Below are 12,493 nucleotides of genomic sequence, written 5' to 3'. Positions count from 1 at the left end.
TTGGAAGTCAACATTTAAACGTTTAGACCAGTGAGGTAAAAGTTTTGCATCCACATTGTTTGGCTGAAATGAACTGTTTGTTTGTTTCCATCCAGTCTGATAAAATATTTTGCAGTTCTTGCTTTTTAAGTAGGTGATTTAAACTAGGAGCAGAAAAAGGAGATAAATTATGGCACGTATTGTGTGATATGATCATATGTATTCATATACTGTATTTGGCTTTCAGATTTATTCCCTCTTAAGTGGAAGAGTTTTATTTAGAGAAATGAAAAATGCAGTAATGAAGTGGAATAATACGCCATATGCCACAAGTACCTAGCAAGATGAAATACACATAGCTGACAAATGCAAATTCTTTGTTCTCTTTTTCTGTATTGGTACACGAAATGTTAAAGAAATGGTGGTAATTATGAATGGAAAGCTGCTGTCTACTCTTTAAATCCCTCAATGAACAGATGTTTAATCTGAGTAGTTTAACATTTTCCATTCATTGGAGCAGTTACGACATTCTTGCAGTGCCTTGACACAGCCCATACTGAAGTCCTGAGTGCATTTTAACTAAGCAAATAAGATTTTAATTTAAAGAATGAAACTGTTTCTCCTTATCTGGAACTCAAGCATCTACTGATTTAGTTTCAGACTCTGAATAGCCCTTATTGCAGTCCATTCACCTTATACTACGTAAATGTGTTTTCCTTATGAATTCATAACGTGTTGGTTTCCCCCACTACAACTTACCCCAGCTTCTCTTTCCTCAGCTTTCCGCTCTGCAAGCCAAGGTGCATTATCTCAAGTTCCTCAGTGATCTACGTTTATATGGAGGACGCGTTTTCAAGGCAACATTAGTGGTAATATTTCTCTTGAAATATTTTCTCTGTTCTCTTGATTATTTTCTCTAAATACCTTTCTACAAAAGCTGGACCATGACATTTTCTTTAGAAGCTTAGGTTCTATTCATACACTGAAAAAATAGTTGCTAAACTGAACTAAATCACTTTCTATTTCTTTTCATCTTGAAAATAAGATTCCTGGTACAATTTTATTTTGACCGGGGATGTGGAGATAAGTAGCATCTATTCAGCAAATACTGCTGTCCAATTAATTATAAAATACTAAAATTATTAATCTGGGAAACTCTTGATGACAAAGATTTTCTTTTAACAGAAGCAGCCTCTATATGTCCATCTATTCATCCATCTGAAAACTACAAGTAGCCAATATCCAGGAGCAGATTCCTTTACTTTCTGTATTTAATTATGTACGCTCTTGTATGTTTGATCTTCTTAGAAAACATGTAATAAATAGTCTTTACTGTAGAAGTATCATGAAAATGAAAGAAGGCAGTGGCAATTGTTGTTCCTGTGCAGTGCCTATCGTGTTTTTACTTTTGTTTTTTCTTTTTATGCTAAAGCAGGGAGAAAAGCGTTCAGAAGTGACTTTATTAGTAGGGCCACGATACGGAATCAGCCATGTGATAAACACCAAAACAAACCTGGTGGCTCTCTTAGCAGATTTCAGCCATGTGAACAGGATTGAGATGTTTACAGAAGACGAAAGCAGTGTTAGAGTTGAGCTACATGTATTAGATGTAAAAGTAAGTTTGGTGTTGATTTATACTCATATAACGTCAAAGACAAAGTAACATTTTTGTCATTTTTATTTCAGTATTTGATCAAGCTATACTAACTGTTCCAAAGATTTCCACGACAGTGGTATTCTAGAGGTGCATTTTTAGCCCTTTTTCGGTCAGAGTGCATACAGAGTATTCCTTAGCCGTTTGAGAGGCCTATGGTATACAAGACTGGTGCTGTTTAAGACTTGTATTCTGTTTCTGATTTTTCTGTTGGCTGACCTAGGGCAACTAGCTTTGCTGTTGCGTTCCTTGATGTCCATGGTGGTAAGAGGTGATGATGAGACTGACCTCCTTTTGAAGCTCTTTGAGCTATATAATAGACTATATTATTACTGTTAGAGAATTGCCAGCTACATCAGAGCAGAAACACTGCAAGCAACTACATAGTGGTTACCAAAGAAATAACCTGTAAAAAGGCAAATTTTTTTCTTAGTCCCTATAACTCCAGTTAAGTTCTCTACCCTGCATAATGTATTCGTGGATGTTCTCCTTCTGCCTATAAGCATTTAATTTCTCTTGAATCCTGCCTCTTTCCTTCTGTGGTATCTTGTGGCAGTGAGTGAAGTTTTGTTTATCACATCATCCTGGTTCTTCTTGGTGTGCTTCCTATTGGATCCTGTAGCCTTAACTGAAAGGTTTCATAGACTATCTAGAGAATTAATCCTGATAATTAGAGACTGAAGGAAGATGTCTCATTATACTTGAAACTGCTAAAATAAATACCGCCTAACTGTTCTATTTGCTTACCCAAATACATATAAAACATACACAAGGAATATTTACTAAGCTTTTGCTTTCAGTGCTTTAACTTTATTGACCTAGAACTGTTTGCCTGTATTTAAGTTAATGAAAAACATCTCTGTAAATTAATCTAGATGCTCTTTGACAGCAATTTAAGAAAAATTTACAAGCTGGTGAACACTGCATCTCTGTCACCTTCCTTAACAACAATATCTGAGGATCTCAAGCAACTGTAGACCTATTACTGTGCTAAGCTCATAGCCCTCTTGAGAGAAAACTGAATTTTATCCCCTTTTTACTGATGGAGAGAGTAATATAGAAATTAAATACTTTCCATCTGCTTGAATGTTGAAGGCAATATTGTGTGCCAAGCTATTTTATATTACCATAATATTATCTTATTTTATAATATTATTACTATCTTATTGCAGTCCACATATATTCCTGTCTCCTTACCTTTCAAAATGTGCAGTCTTAAACCCAGAGAAATTGGCCTAACATTAAAATCGCAGGGATAGGAGGATGTGGATGGAATTCAATAAAAAATACTCTCTGTGGGAGGAACAAGTAGGGAATGTCACTGTTTTCTGTGGAGAAAATGTGGGCACAAACACGTGGTTATTCTCAAGCAGATGACACTTTTACCTCTTGGATTACTGTAAGGTACCAGGTTTACATATCCAGATTCTGAATATGTCAATACATGTCTGTTTCTTAATGAATAAATGGGAGTAATAAGTCACTAAGAACTGTGAGGAATGTTTAGTCTGCCTATGAAGCATTTTAAAATCCTTGGAATTGAAAGTCTTCAGAAACAAACTGTTTTTCTCTTTTATTTTTGATTCTTTTCAATGCCTTCTCAAGCATACATCACTTTGGAGAAGCAGTCAGTAAAGGTTTATTTGTCACAGGACTGTTCAGCAGATGAGCAGTAGTTCACAGCACTGTTTTGAGCAGTATAAGATTTCTGTGGAGATCATTCGTTTCTATTAATCTTTGCATAAAATTTGAGATCAACATAGCATTTCAGATGTTAGTTTTTAGTAGTTACTTGAAAGAACAAAGATTGATTAGCCCGTTATAGGTTTAATGATTTGTGTTAATTTTTATATCTGTAGTTGAATGGTTTGAAAGAAGCATGTATCAAACTGTGCTGGCATGAAGTACTTCAAAGAAAGAATAATGCATAGAATTTTCCCATGTTGTTGAAAACCATTCTTAAAACATTCAGGGTATTTTGCAGAAGATCCTGCAGCACAGGCAATTGAAACATGACCAGACCTATTGTGGGTTTGGTAGTAAACTGCAATCTTAAGTTACTCTTTGACCACAACAACCACCAGCGTCTGTTGCCTTTTCACTAGTAAGAAGCTGAATAAGATGGAGAGCCATTCCTGTTCCGTATTATACTCCCTCTGGAAGAAATTATGCAGGTACCCTGCATCTGGCTTAATGACAGTGGCATTTATGTTAAACTAGGATAACTTGTAGCAGATGTCCACACGGCCATAAGTCACTGCAACCTGTGTGAGCAATAAAATAGGTTGAGTGTCTCTCACTTTTCCACGTAGGTTCGACTATTTTTTTTTAACCCAAGCCAGCGCCTATCTTTTATGAACCCTTCCCTGTTGATGCTGTGAGTTTGCTGATCTCGCTTCTGAGGCTCTTTTTGTCTGTGTTCTCTTTGTCTTTGTTTGTTTGTCTGCTTATTTTTTCATCGCTTGTCTTTTTAATAATGCCAGGCCAGAAACACTCTTAAATTCTCATTTTGAATATTCACTGCTGCTGCCTGGTAATGATAGCTTTAACCTCACTGCCGTATCTTTTCAACATTCACTTTCTCCATTTCTCTGACTGCTTTGCCTGTTTTGTTTCTTTACATATGCTTATGGCACCTGATTTTCTGGCAAGCTGCAGTGATTCCCATACTACTGCAATACTCCAGCTCCTGATGTGCCAGGTTCTTAGCCCGCGCAGTCTGAGAATAGCAACAAACAGTGCTTTGGTGAGAGAAATATATCTGTGCAAGAAAAAGATGAAGCAAGTCTTAAAATACCTTCATTCAGAAACAGAGCAATATCAGCTGTTAAAATGTCCAGCTGGGCATCTACCTTACTACAGCTCCAGTCTTTTCTAAATGTTTGATATTGTTTCATATTGGAAGTGAGGAAAATAAGTTCACTTGTGTATTTTTCAATGTGGCATTTGCGATGTAATTCCTTTTGCTTCCATGAACTAGTATTTTCAGCAGGTAAACTGATTGAGAAAGAAAATCATTAATCAAAACTCAATTTTATTCTTCTTAGCCTATTATTCTACTGATGGAGTCATCAGATGCAATGAATCTTGCTTGCCTAGCAGCTGGATACTATAGACTGCTGGTTGACTCAAGGCGCTCAATATTTAACATGGCCAACAAGAAAAATACAGGGAGCCGAGAAACAGGTATTCATTGGACAGTATGTTAACGATGGTCACGTGTAAAGCAGAAGTCTGCCTCTGCCACAGAGGGTATCCAGCTGAAGCCAGTGGAACTCCACATAAATACAAGGCTATGCCAAATGAGATTTGGTTGCTGGCTCAGACCCAGCACTACAGTATACCATTTCAGCTTTATGATGTTTTAATATTCAGCTTTTGATAGCATCTCAATTGTCAAGTAAAACAGGTCATGATTTTTTTTCATAACAGAGTGCAACAAATGCATGATTATTTATTTATCTATGAATGTTATTACTTTATATTCATATATCTTTTGTACGAATACATATGGTGTGGGGGAACTGGTTGAGGATTTGGTTTTGTCTTACTGTTCCTGGAATATCGTTTGTACCTAGCTGTAGTTTAGTTTTGTACTGCAGTATAAAAGTACCCGTTAAACTTGAGGTCTTTAAACCAACAGCTATTTAACTTAGAGTAGAGGTGATTTTGAAAGTGTTTGTGAAGTGTTTGATGGCCCAGCTGTTTTATTTAAAATGCTTACTGCTCACTATTAACAGTTATTATTTAAAAAAATTGCATGCATTTGCTCTGTGATTTCACAATGTTGCTTTTATTTCACCACACTACAGGAGCAGAAAATAGAGGGAAGCATAATCTCCATGCTTCTGAGTGGAACTGTGTACCAAAAACAACAACGTTCCTGGCTGAAGGAGATCAAGAGACTCAAATATCCTTTGGTGATCCCAAACAGAAGACTATAGATGTTTCTGAAAGTCTGTTATGTCAAAAAGAACATAGACATCTGTACATAGAAAATACCTATAATTCAGGTGGATTTGATCAGCATCTGGCCAAGCACAGTGACTCCACTGAAGCAGAAGAAAATAGAAATTTTAATCAGCCTTCACTGCTGTCACTCTCAGGATTGGAATCTAGCAAGACAGCACAGGATTCCCCCAGGGGGGCAAAAGTTTCCTTTATATTTGGAGATCACAACTTGGATGGTATCAGTCCCCAAACTCTTGGCTATGAAAGGCTTTTGGATGAAAGTCCAGAAGTACTAGAAAAACAAAGAGCCATTTATATTAGTAATGCCAATGACATTAAAGGCCTGGAATTATCACCAGATGCTGAAAGCATTCAGTTTGCTGCAAATTCTGTTTACGCAACTATAAATGAAAGTAAAATATTTGGAGCTGCAGAAGGGATAGAAGAGCCTCTGTTACATGATATTTGTTATGCAGAAAACACAGATGATGCTGAAGATGAAGATGAAGTAAGCTGTGAAGAAGACATTATGGTAGGAGAAATCAATAGGCCAGCTCTTCTCAGCCTTTCTGGGTCTAGTGATGACATTATTGATTTGACTTCACTTCCACCTCCAGAAGGTGATGATAATGAAGATGATTTCTTATTGCATACCTTAAACATGGCCATTGCTGCTCCTCCACCTGGCTTCAGGGACAGTTCAGATGAGGAAGACTCTCAGAATCAAGCAACTCAGCCTAGAGAAGACAAGGAGCAATCTAGTGATCTAGGCAATGATGACATTCCAGTGTCACTTATCGACGCTGTCCCTACTAATACAGAGGGGAAGTGTGAAAAGGGGCTAGATGATGCTGTAGTCTCTACACTTCAAGCACTAGAAGCTTTGGCTGCTTCAGAGGAACAGCAGACGAATGACAATTCAGGTTCTTTCACCATAGTTACATTTATTCATTGAAAAACATTCCATTTCATCCATTTAGCTTTGGAAGTACTCCATTTCCTGAGGGGTTTTTTTTTTGGTTTTCCTTTTTTTTTGCCATCATTTTACATACATCATATTCCATATTATGTAGTGGAACTACCATTATGTTATTAAGTTACCTGTCCTGGGAACTGTGCAATAAAGTCAGAGTATTCTTACACAGCGTATTTTTGTATGTAACACACCCCGTTTGCTTGTCACTTATTTAGGTGCTTCAGCTGCTGTCATTAATTGACTCTTGTTTTCTGTGGCTTGCAGGTGTAGCTATCTTGCGAGCCTATAGCCCTGAGTCATCTTCAGATTCTGGCAATGAAACAAATTCCTCTGAAATGACTGAAAGTTCTGAGCTAGCTGCGGCACAGAAACAATCAGAAAACACTGCACGTATGTTTTTGACCACAAGTGAAGGCTACCAACCCCTTGTGGAAGAGCAGACTGAATTTCCCATTACTAAGGGTCAGGCTGGGGGCCCAGGCATGAAGTCCTCACAGCCTTTGCCTGGTCGTCAGGCTGCAGAACTACAATCAAAAGTTGTGCCTTCAAAGCAGATTCTTCATTCAGATAACATGGAAATGGAGCCAGAGACCATGGAAACAAAATCCGTCACTGATTATTTTAGCAAATTGCACATGGGATCCTTGGTATATTCTTGCACTAGTAAAAGGAAAAATAAGATGACTGACAGTGAAGTAAAAGCACCCTCTGATGGCAATGCTACTGTGAAAAAGCAACAGGGAACTAAAAAAGCAGAGACTGATGAAGACCTAAAAGTTAAATTCGGAACTCTTTCAGCAAGAGACACTCAACGCTTAAGCACTTTTAATGTGGAGAGAACTGCCTTTCGCCAAAGATGGTACACTGCTGATGATGATGGGTCAGCAGAGAAGCCAAGCCCAGAAACAGTGAATGGGAAGACTTTTCCAAGAGTTCCTGTCCTTGGTAAAACAGAAACTGACTGTAAGGATATAGTGGATGCTGAGGTGGATCAGGATGGTACCTCAGGGCTTAGCCAAGGTGAGACCTTTATGTCAGATACGACTCCTGTGTCTTCAGCCAAAGACCTAAATGACACGGAAGATACTGATTTATCTGCAGATGACCATCCTTCAAAGCTTCCAGAAGCTGAGCAGAGTGTAGCTAGACTTTGTGAATATCACTTGGCTAAGCGCATGTCGTCTTTGCAAAGTGAAGGCCATTTCTCACTGCAAAGCTCTCAGTGCTCTTCAGTGGATGCAGGATGCAGCACAGGCAGTAGCACATGCGCTACCCCAGTTGAATCTCCTCTTTGTACCTCTGATGTTAAGCACATTATCTCTGACCCATCGGTGAAGGGCATTGCCTATATTCCAGCAGATGAAAGAGCTGCCATCCTTCCAAACCATGGAACAACATACAAGGATCTGCATCAGCAGCCTGAAGCTGTGTGTCACAGAATGACAGTGCCTGTTGTGCATTCAGCAATGAATGCTGAACAACTGTTTGGCACTTTGAGAGAAGGATGTCATCGGATCCCCAAGATAAAAGAAACTACAGGTACGGCAGTAATAAGGGATTTGTTTTGTTTGATTTTAAGGCTACGTGTTAAGATTGAGAACTAAGTATCACATTTGCATTATCTTTACCTGAAAATATAGCAACAAACTATAGCAAGCAGTCAAATCAGGCTTTCAGTGTATCTATTCATTTTAGTTATAAAGTATTGAGTTGTTCTGATGGGCTGCTTACAAAGATGAAGTTTTTTAAAATCTCTCATTACAGTTAAAAAGTGAGTTTTAGGCATATTTTCCCCACATTTTATATTTACTGTTTTGGGGACATTGATGGAGAGGCCTTTAGGAGAAAGTATTCTTTGGAAGTTTCTCCAAAATTCATCTAGTATGTTTTGTTTGAGTTCTTGGATACCTGTCAGATTATAAAATGAGTTCACAAGGTATGTCAGTGTGGGAGAGAACAACCTGTGATTCATTTATTGTGTATATTATATGGTATTTTAGTAGACTGCCAAAAATATGCCAATGCGAATAAAAATCACCAACTGTGAAGATGAGAATATGTCACTATCTTGTTAAGCATGTGTTCACTTTGCCATCTGATTATAGATGTTTCCTTAAAGAATAATTTACATCCAGAACCATTACCACATTTTAAGTTCCAGCTTTAAGAGATTTCATGAACTTAATGTTGTAAAAAATGTAGTTTTTCAGAGATAACATTGAGAATGCTTTCAGTTGAGTTTTAAACATTTCCCTTTTTCCTGGTTTGTAACACACATGTACCAGTAATGCATGAATGCATGAAAATCAAAAAGTGGAATGGAGTAGGAGCAGGAATGAGAAGTGTGTTTTCTCTGCCAAAGAAACACATACCCAGAACAAAAATTACCATGAGTGCAGTTTTCCATATGTTCTCAGGTATGGTTACATAAGGAATTTTTAATTTGAAAATATTCCTCTAATTATATAGTAGGAAACCTCCAATCCATATAATGGGAGAAATTTGGGAAATTTAGTAGATGTTTTTCTACTTCCTTTCTTTTTAAATGAGTGTGTTGTAAGGGAAGGAACAGTTAACTATTCATAAGTTATAATTTATTGATGAATTTTAAAAGTGAAATGCAAAAGACACAAAGAAGTAGCAGGTTTTTTGTGAAATATTTTGCGGAATGGAGACCATTGGAAAGTACCATGAATCCATTTGGCCTGACCATTAAAGATATTTAAAAGTTCAGTCTCTGAATATTATCAGGGTGATGCTTAATTATTCTGTCTGCTCTTCTACTACCCCTAGTGTAGCTTTCACAGAGCCTGAAAAGGGAAGACAAGGAGGCATTCCTACAGCTTTTCCTGGACAGCCTCTAGCTGACTCCATCATGCTATCATCCATGCTATCAGAATCAAAGGTGCCAAGTCAAAATCAAGACTCTTGTGACATTCCCAAAGTAAATCAGGCTTGTGGGGCGACAGTTAGTTTACGGCCATATGACATGATAGGAGGAAGCCTCAGGATGCCGCACAACAGGAAAGTGTTGAGGCGCAGCAGCAGCAGCAGCGTTGGAGGATCTGCAGGCATTGAGATGTTGTTTGAAAAGAAGGCAGCTGCAGTCAGCTTGAAATGTCTCGACATCACCCAAAGAGAGGAATCCAAATCAGAGAGAAGGGTGGAACTTCCCCTGGGCAAAAAGGTGTCAAAAAGTTATTCCCAGAGTTGTGTGTACGTCAGCACTGATAGGAAGGACAGTAAGAGGTGTTCAGGCACAGGCGCCAGTCGGAAGGACTCCAAGCAGTATCGGACGTTGCCTTTGCGAAAGCTGGATACCAGCACCTGGAAGTGTCATGGCCCCTTCAGCTACTGTTTCCTAAGCAGAGGAAATGATGACAATGATGATGAAGATGACAGAGACAGCAATCAGCTCTCGTGTCTCTTCGAACCGCAGGTCCCGTGTGAGCTCGCAGAACCAGTCGGGCAGTCTTTTTCCACTGATAATGAGCAGGAAGTTTTTGAGTCCCCCAAAGCTGCTGAGCCCCTGCGAGATGATGCAGTTAATGCACATGAGAAAAGCAGTGCTGACCTCCAAGGTGGCCAAATTGATGTGAATCTCAATGATATGGCATTTGATGCACGAATCACAAGAATAAATGTGATGAAAGAGAAGACATATGCAATGCCTGATGGATTTATTGCAGCACAAAAGGATGCCAATGAGCTACTCTCACTGGTCCGAGCAAGTATGGGCAAGAGAGAAGATTTACATCCAGAAACATATGACCTTAAACTTTCTAAGTACAAACAACTGTTATCTATGGAATCGAGACAGTTGGGAAGTGCCTGCAGGAAAATGGCCATGGCCGATAAAAGCCCTGAGGAAATGCTTTTAGCTATGACTTCCAGCTTTCAAGTACTCTGTTGCTTAACAGAAGCCTGCATGCGTTTAGTTAAAGTTATGAACTCTGAAACACAGCAGCAGGAAATTATAGCTAAGATAGATGAGGTTGTGATAAACTACATTTGTCTTCTGAAAGCTGCAGAAGCAGTGTCAGGCAAGACCTCCAGTGATCCTAGCATTAAACTCTTGGCTCGACATTCGACTACCATGGCCGCTATTGTAAGCACACTAACACGTTCTCTTAAAATGCTTTTAAACAAATAAAATACAAAAGTCACTTCATAATCTACCTTTGCAAAGCCATACATAAAAACTTTTATTTACTGTATGTGTATGAACTAATGTAACAAACTCAGCTCTCTCTGTATATTTTATTTTATATAAAATAGGTATGAGATTAAAAAAAAGAAGTTATAGTACTGAACACTGACAAAAGTACCGACCAGATCTGTCCTTCTGTTTATACAAAAACAAAAGCCAAAAAAACCCTCTCCCCAACACCAGAGAAACAAACAAACAAAAAAACATAGAGGAGCAAATTAATGTTTGGCTATTTTTCATATAGTCAAATTTATGGTTGTATGAAGTGAACTTTTAAAGCCTGTTATGTCAAAGGAGTTGTTTTCAGTTTCTTCCAAGTTTTCACTTGGAGAATGCTCCATGTTTAGAAATAGGAAATGAAATCATAATGTATATAACACAGTATTTAATGTTTTAAAATTATAATTTTTAAGCATTGAAAATAGTAAAAAGACATTTAAAACCCAAGAGACTATTATAACTTACTAGAGAATATATATATAATAAATGACTCTTTTGTTCATATTGCCTGAATTACCTGATTCTTCTTTTCTAGGAAGTTCTCTATTAAAAAAAAAAAAAGTATTGAAAATACCAACTTGAGAGAGTATCTGATGTACTGAATGTTACAATGTTGCATTTCAGACAGTAATGGTAACTATGGGAGAGAGAGTGGGAACATAAAAACCAGAGTGACAATGTTCTGTCTGTAATGAAAGGTCGGTGGCATACAAGTCAGATCAGAATGTATAGGGCAGGTCTACAAACTCCTTTCCTTGTTAAATGAGAGAGAGGACCATCAGGAAATTCCTGTGCTGTTTACTGTTTCATCATATATTTATGGTGCATCTGAAGAACATGAACTGCAACTATTTTGTTAAATATTTTATACTTCATATTTTACGATTCTGAATGTTTAACTGTAAATAAGTTAGAAATAAAATGAAGTTTTCAGAATACAATAAATAGCTCTGAAATGTTTCCAGCCAGAGACAATACTTCTGTGAGTAACAACAAAGCAATTTGTGAATGATCTACCCCATCTGAACCTTTCTGAAAAACATTTTGTGGCCTTGTATTTGAGAGACAGCCAAAGCAAAAGCTCTCAGTTTCACCTGGGAAATAGGCTTTAACAAGGGCTTCTTTTAAGCTTCTGAGTCATTTAAGAACAGCAGCCCTTTGAAAAGTACAGACACTTGAATACCATTCTCCAATCTGATGTAGGTAACTTTCATCTGTTTCTCATAATATCATATGTAAAGAATATAACAGCTCAGTTTTGAAAACTTAGACACTCAGCTGAAGGAAGTGTGAAGCCTTCTCTGCTGAACTAGAAAGATAGAACAACAAAATTAAAGCTTTTGCTAAGGAAATATTTTGTTAGAGTGATGTGCTTCACTGTGAAACCAAGGCATTGACTGCAGAGAAACATCTCCAGAAACTCAGTATCAGAAGCTCAATTTGTTGTCTGTAGGAGCAGAATCTGGTTTCCTAGATGAATTCATTTAACATGAGGACCCATTCCTGAGGGCAGCTCAGAGGTAGGCTGCAGGTGGAATTATTTTGGTGGTGGGAGATAGCAGCCTGTTCCCACATAGTGCTCATACTCAGTCTGAGAGTTGGGCTTGCTGTGATGTTCTTTGCTGTGTGCATCACTGAAATTCTTTCTGTAGTATCTGAGTATTTTGTACTGGGAAAAAAACAATGAATTGTTGTATTGGTACGTATTCCTTTACTTCTTTGT

The 12,493-nt window shown here is 37.9% G+C and overlaps 1 protein-coding gene across 3 annotated transcripts in view; it reads left to right on the top strand.

Moving 5' to 3' along the window:
* Positions 1 to 11,730, top strand: part of FRMPD4 (FERM and PDZ domain containing 4) — a 314,384-nt gene extending 302,654 nt beyond the window's left edge. For 2 of the 3 annotated variants that reach the window (XM_026117225.2, XM_064500344.1), the window contains 6 exons: positions 759 to 848; positions 1,412 to 1,594; positions 4,681 to 4,819; positions 5,446 to 6,507; positions 6,825 to 8,099; positions 9,359 to 11,730. In XM_026117225.2, the coding sequence (XP_025973010.2) occupies positions 759 to 848; positions 1,412 to 1,594; positions 4,681 to 4,819; positions 5,446 to 6,507; positions 6,825 to 8,099; positions 9,359 to 10,713 (4,104 nt within the window). In that variant the 3' untranslated portion in view covers positions 10,714 to 11,730. Of the gene's footprint in view, positions 1 to 758; positions 849 to 1,411; positions 1,595 to 4,680; positions 4,820 to 5,445; positions 6,508 to 6,824; positions 8,100 to 9,353 lie in introns of all 3 variants that reach the window. The other variant, XM_026117239.2, reaches the window with a different exon arrangement.
* The last annotated feature ends 763 nt before the right edge of the window (positions 11,731 to 12,493 follow it).

The sequence above is a fragment of the Dromaius novaehollandiae genome, chromosome 1 (genome assembly GCF_036370855.1).
Source record: "Dromaius novaehollandiae isolate bDroNov1 chromosome 1, bDroNov1.hap1, whole genome shotgun sequence".
Classification (NCBI taxonomy): domain Eukaryota; kingdom Metazoa; phylum Chordata; class Aves; order Casuariiformes; family Dromaiidae; genus Dromaius; species Dromaius novaehollandiae.
Note: the sequence above shows the minus strand (reverse complement) of the source record. Positions and strands in the feature narration are given on the sequence as shown.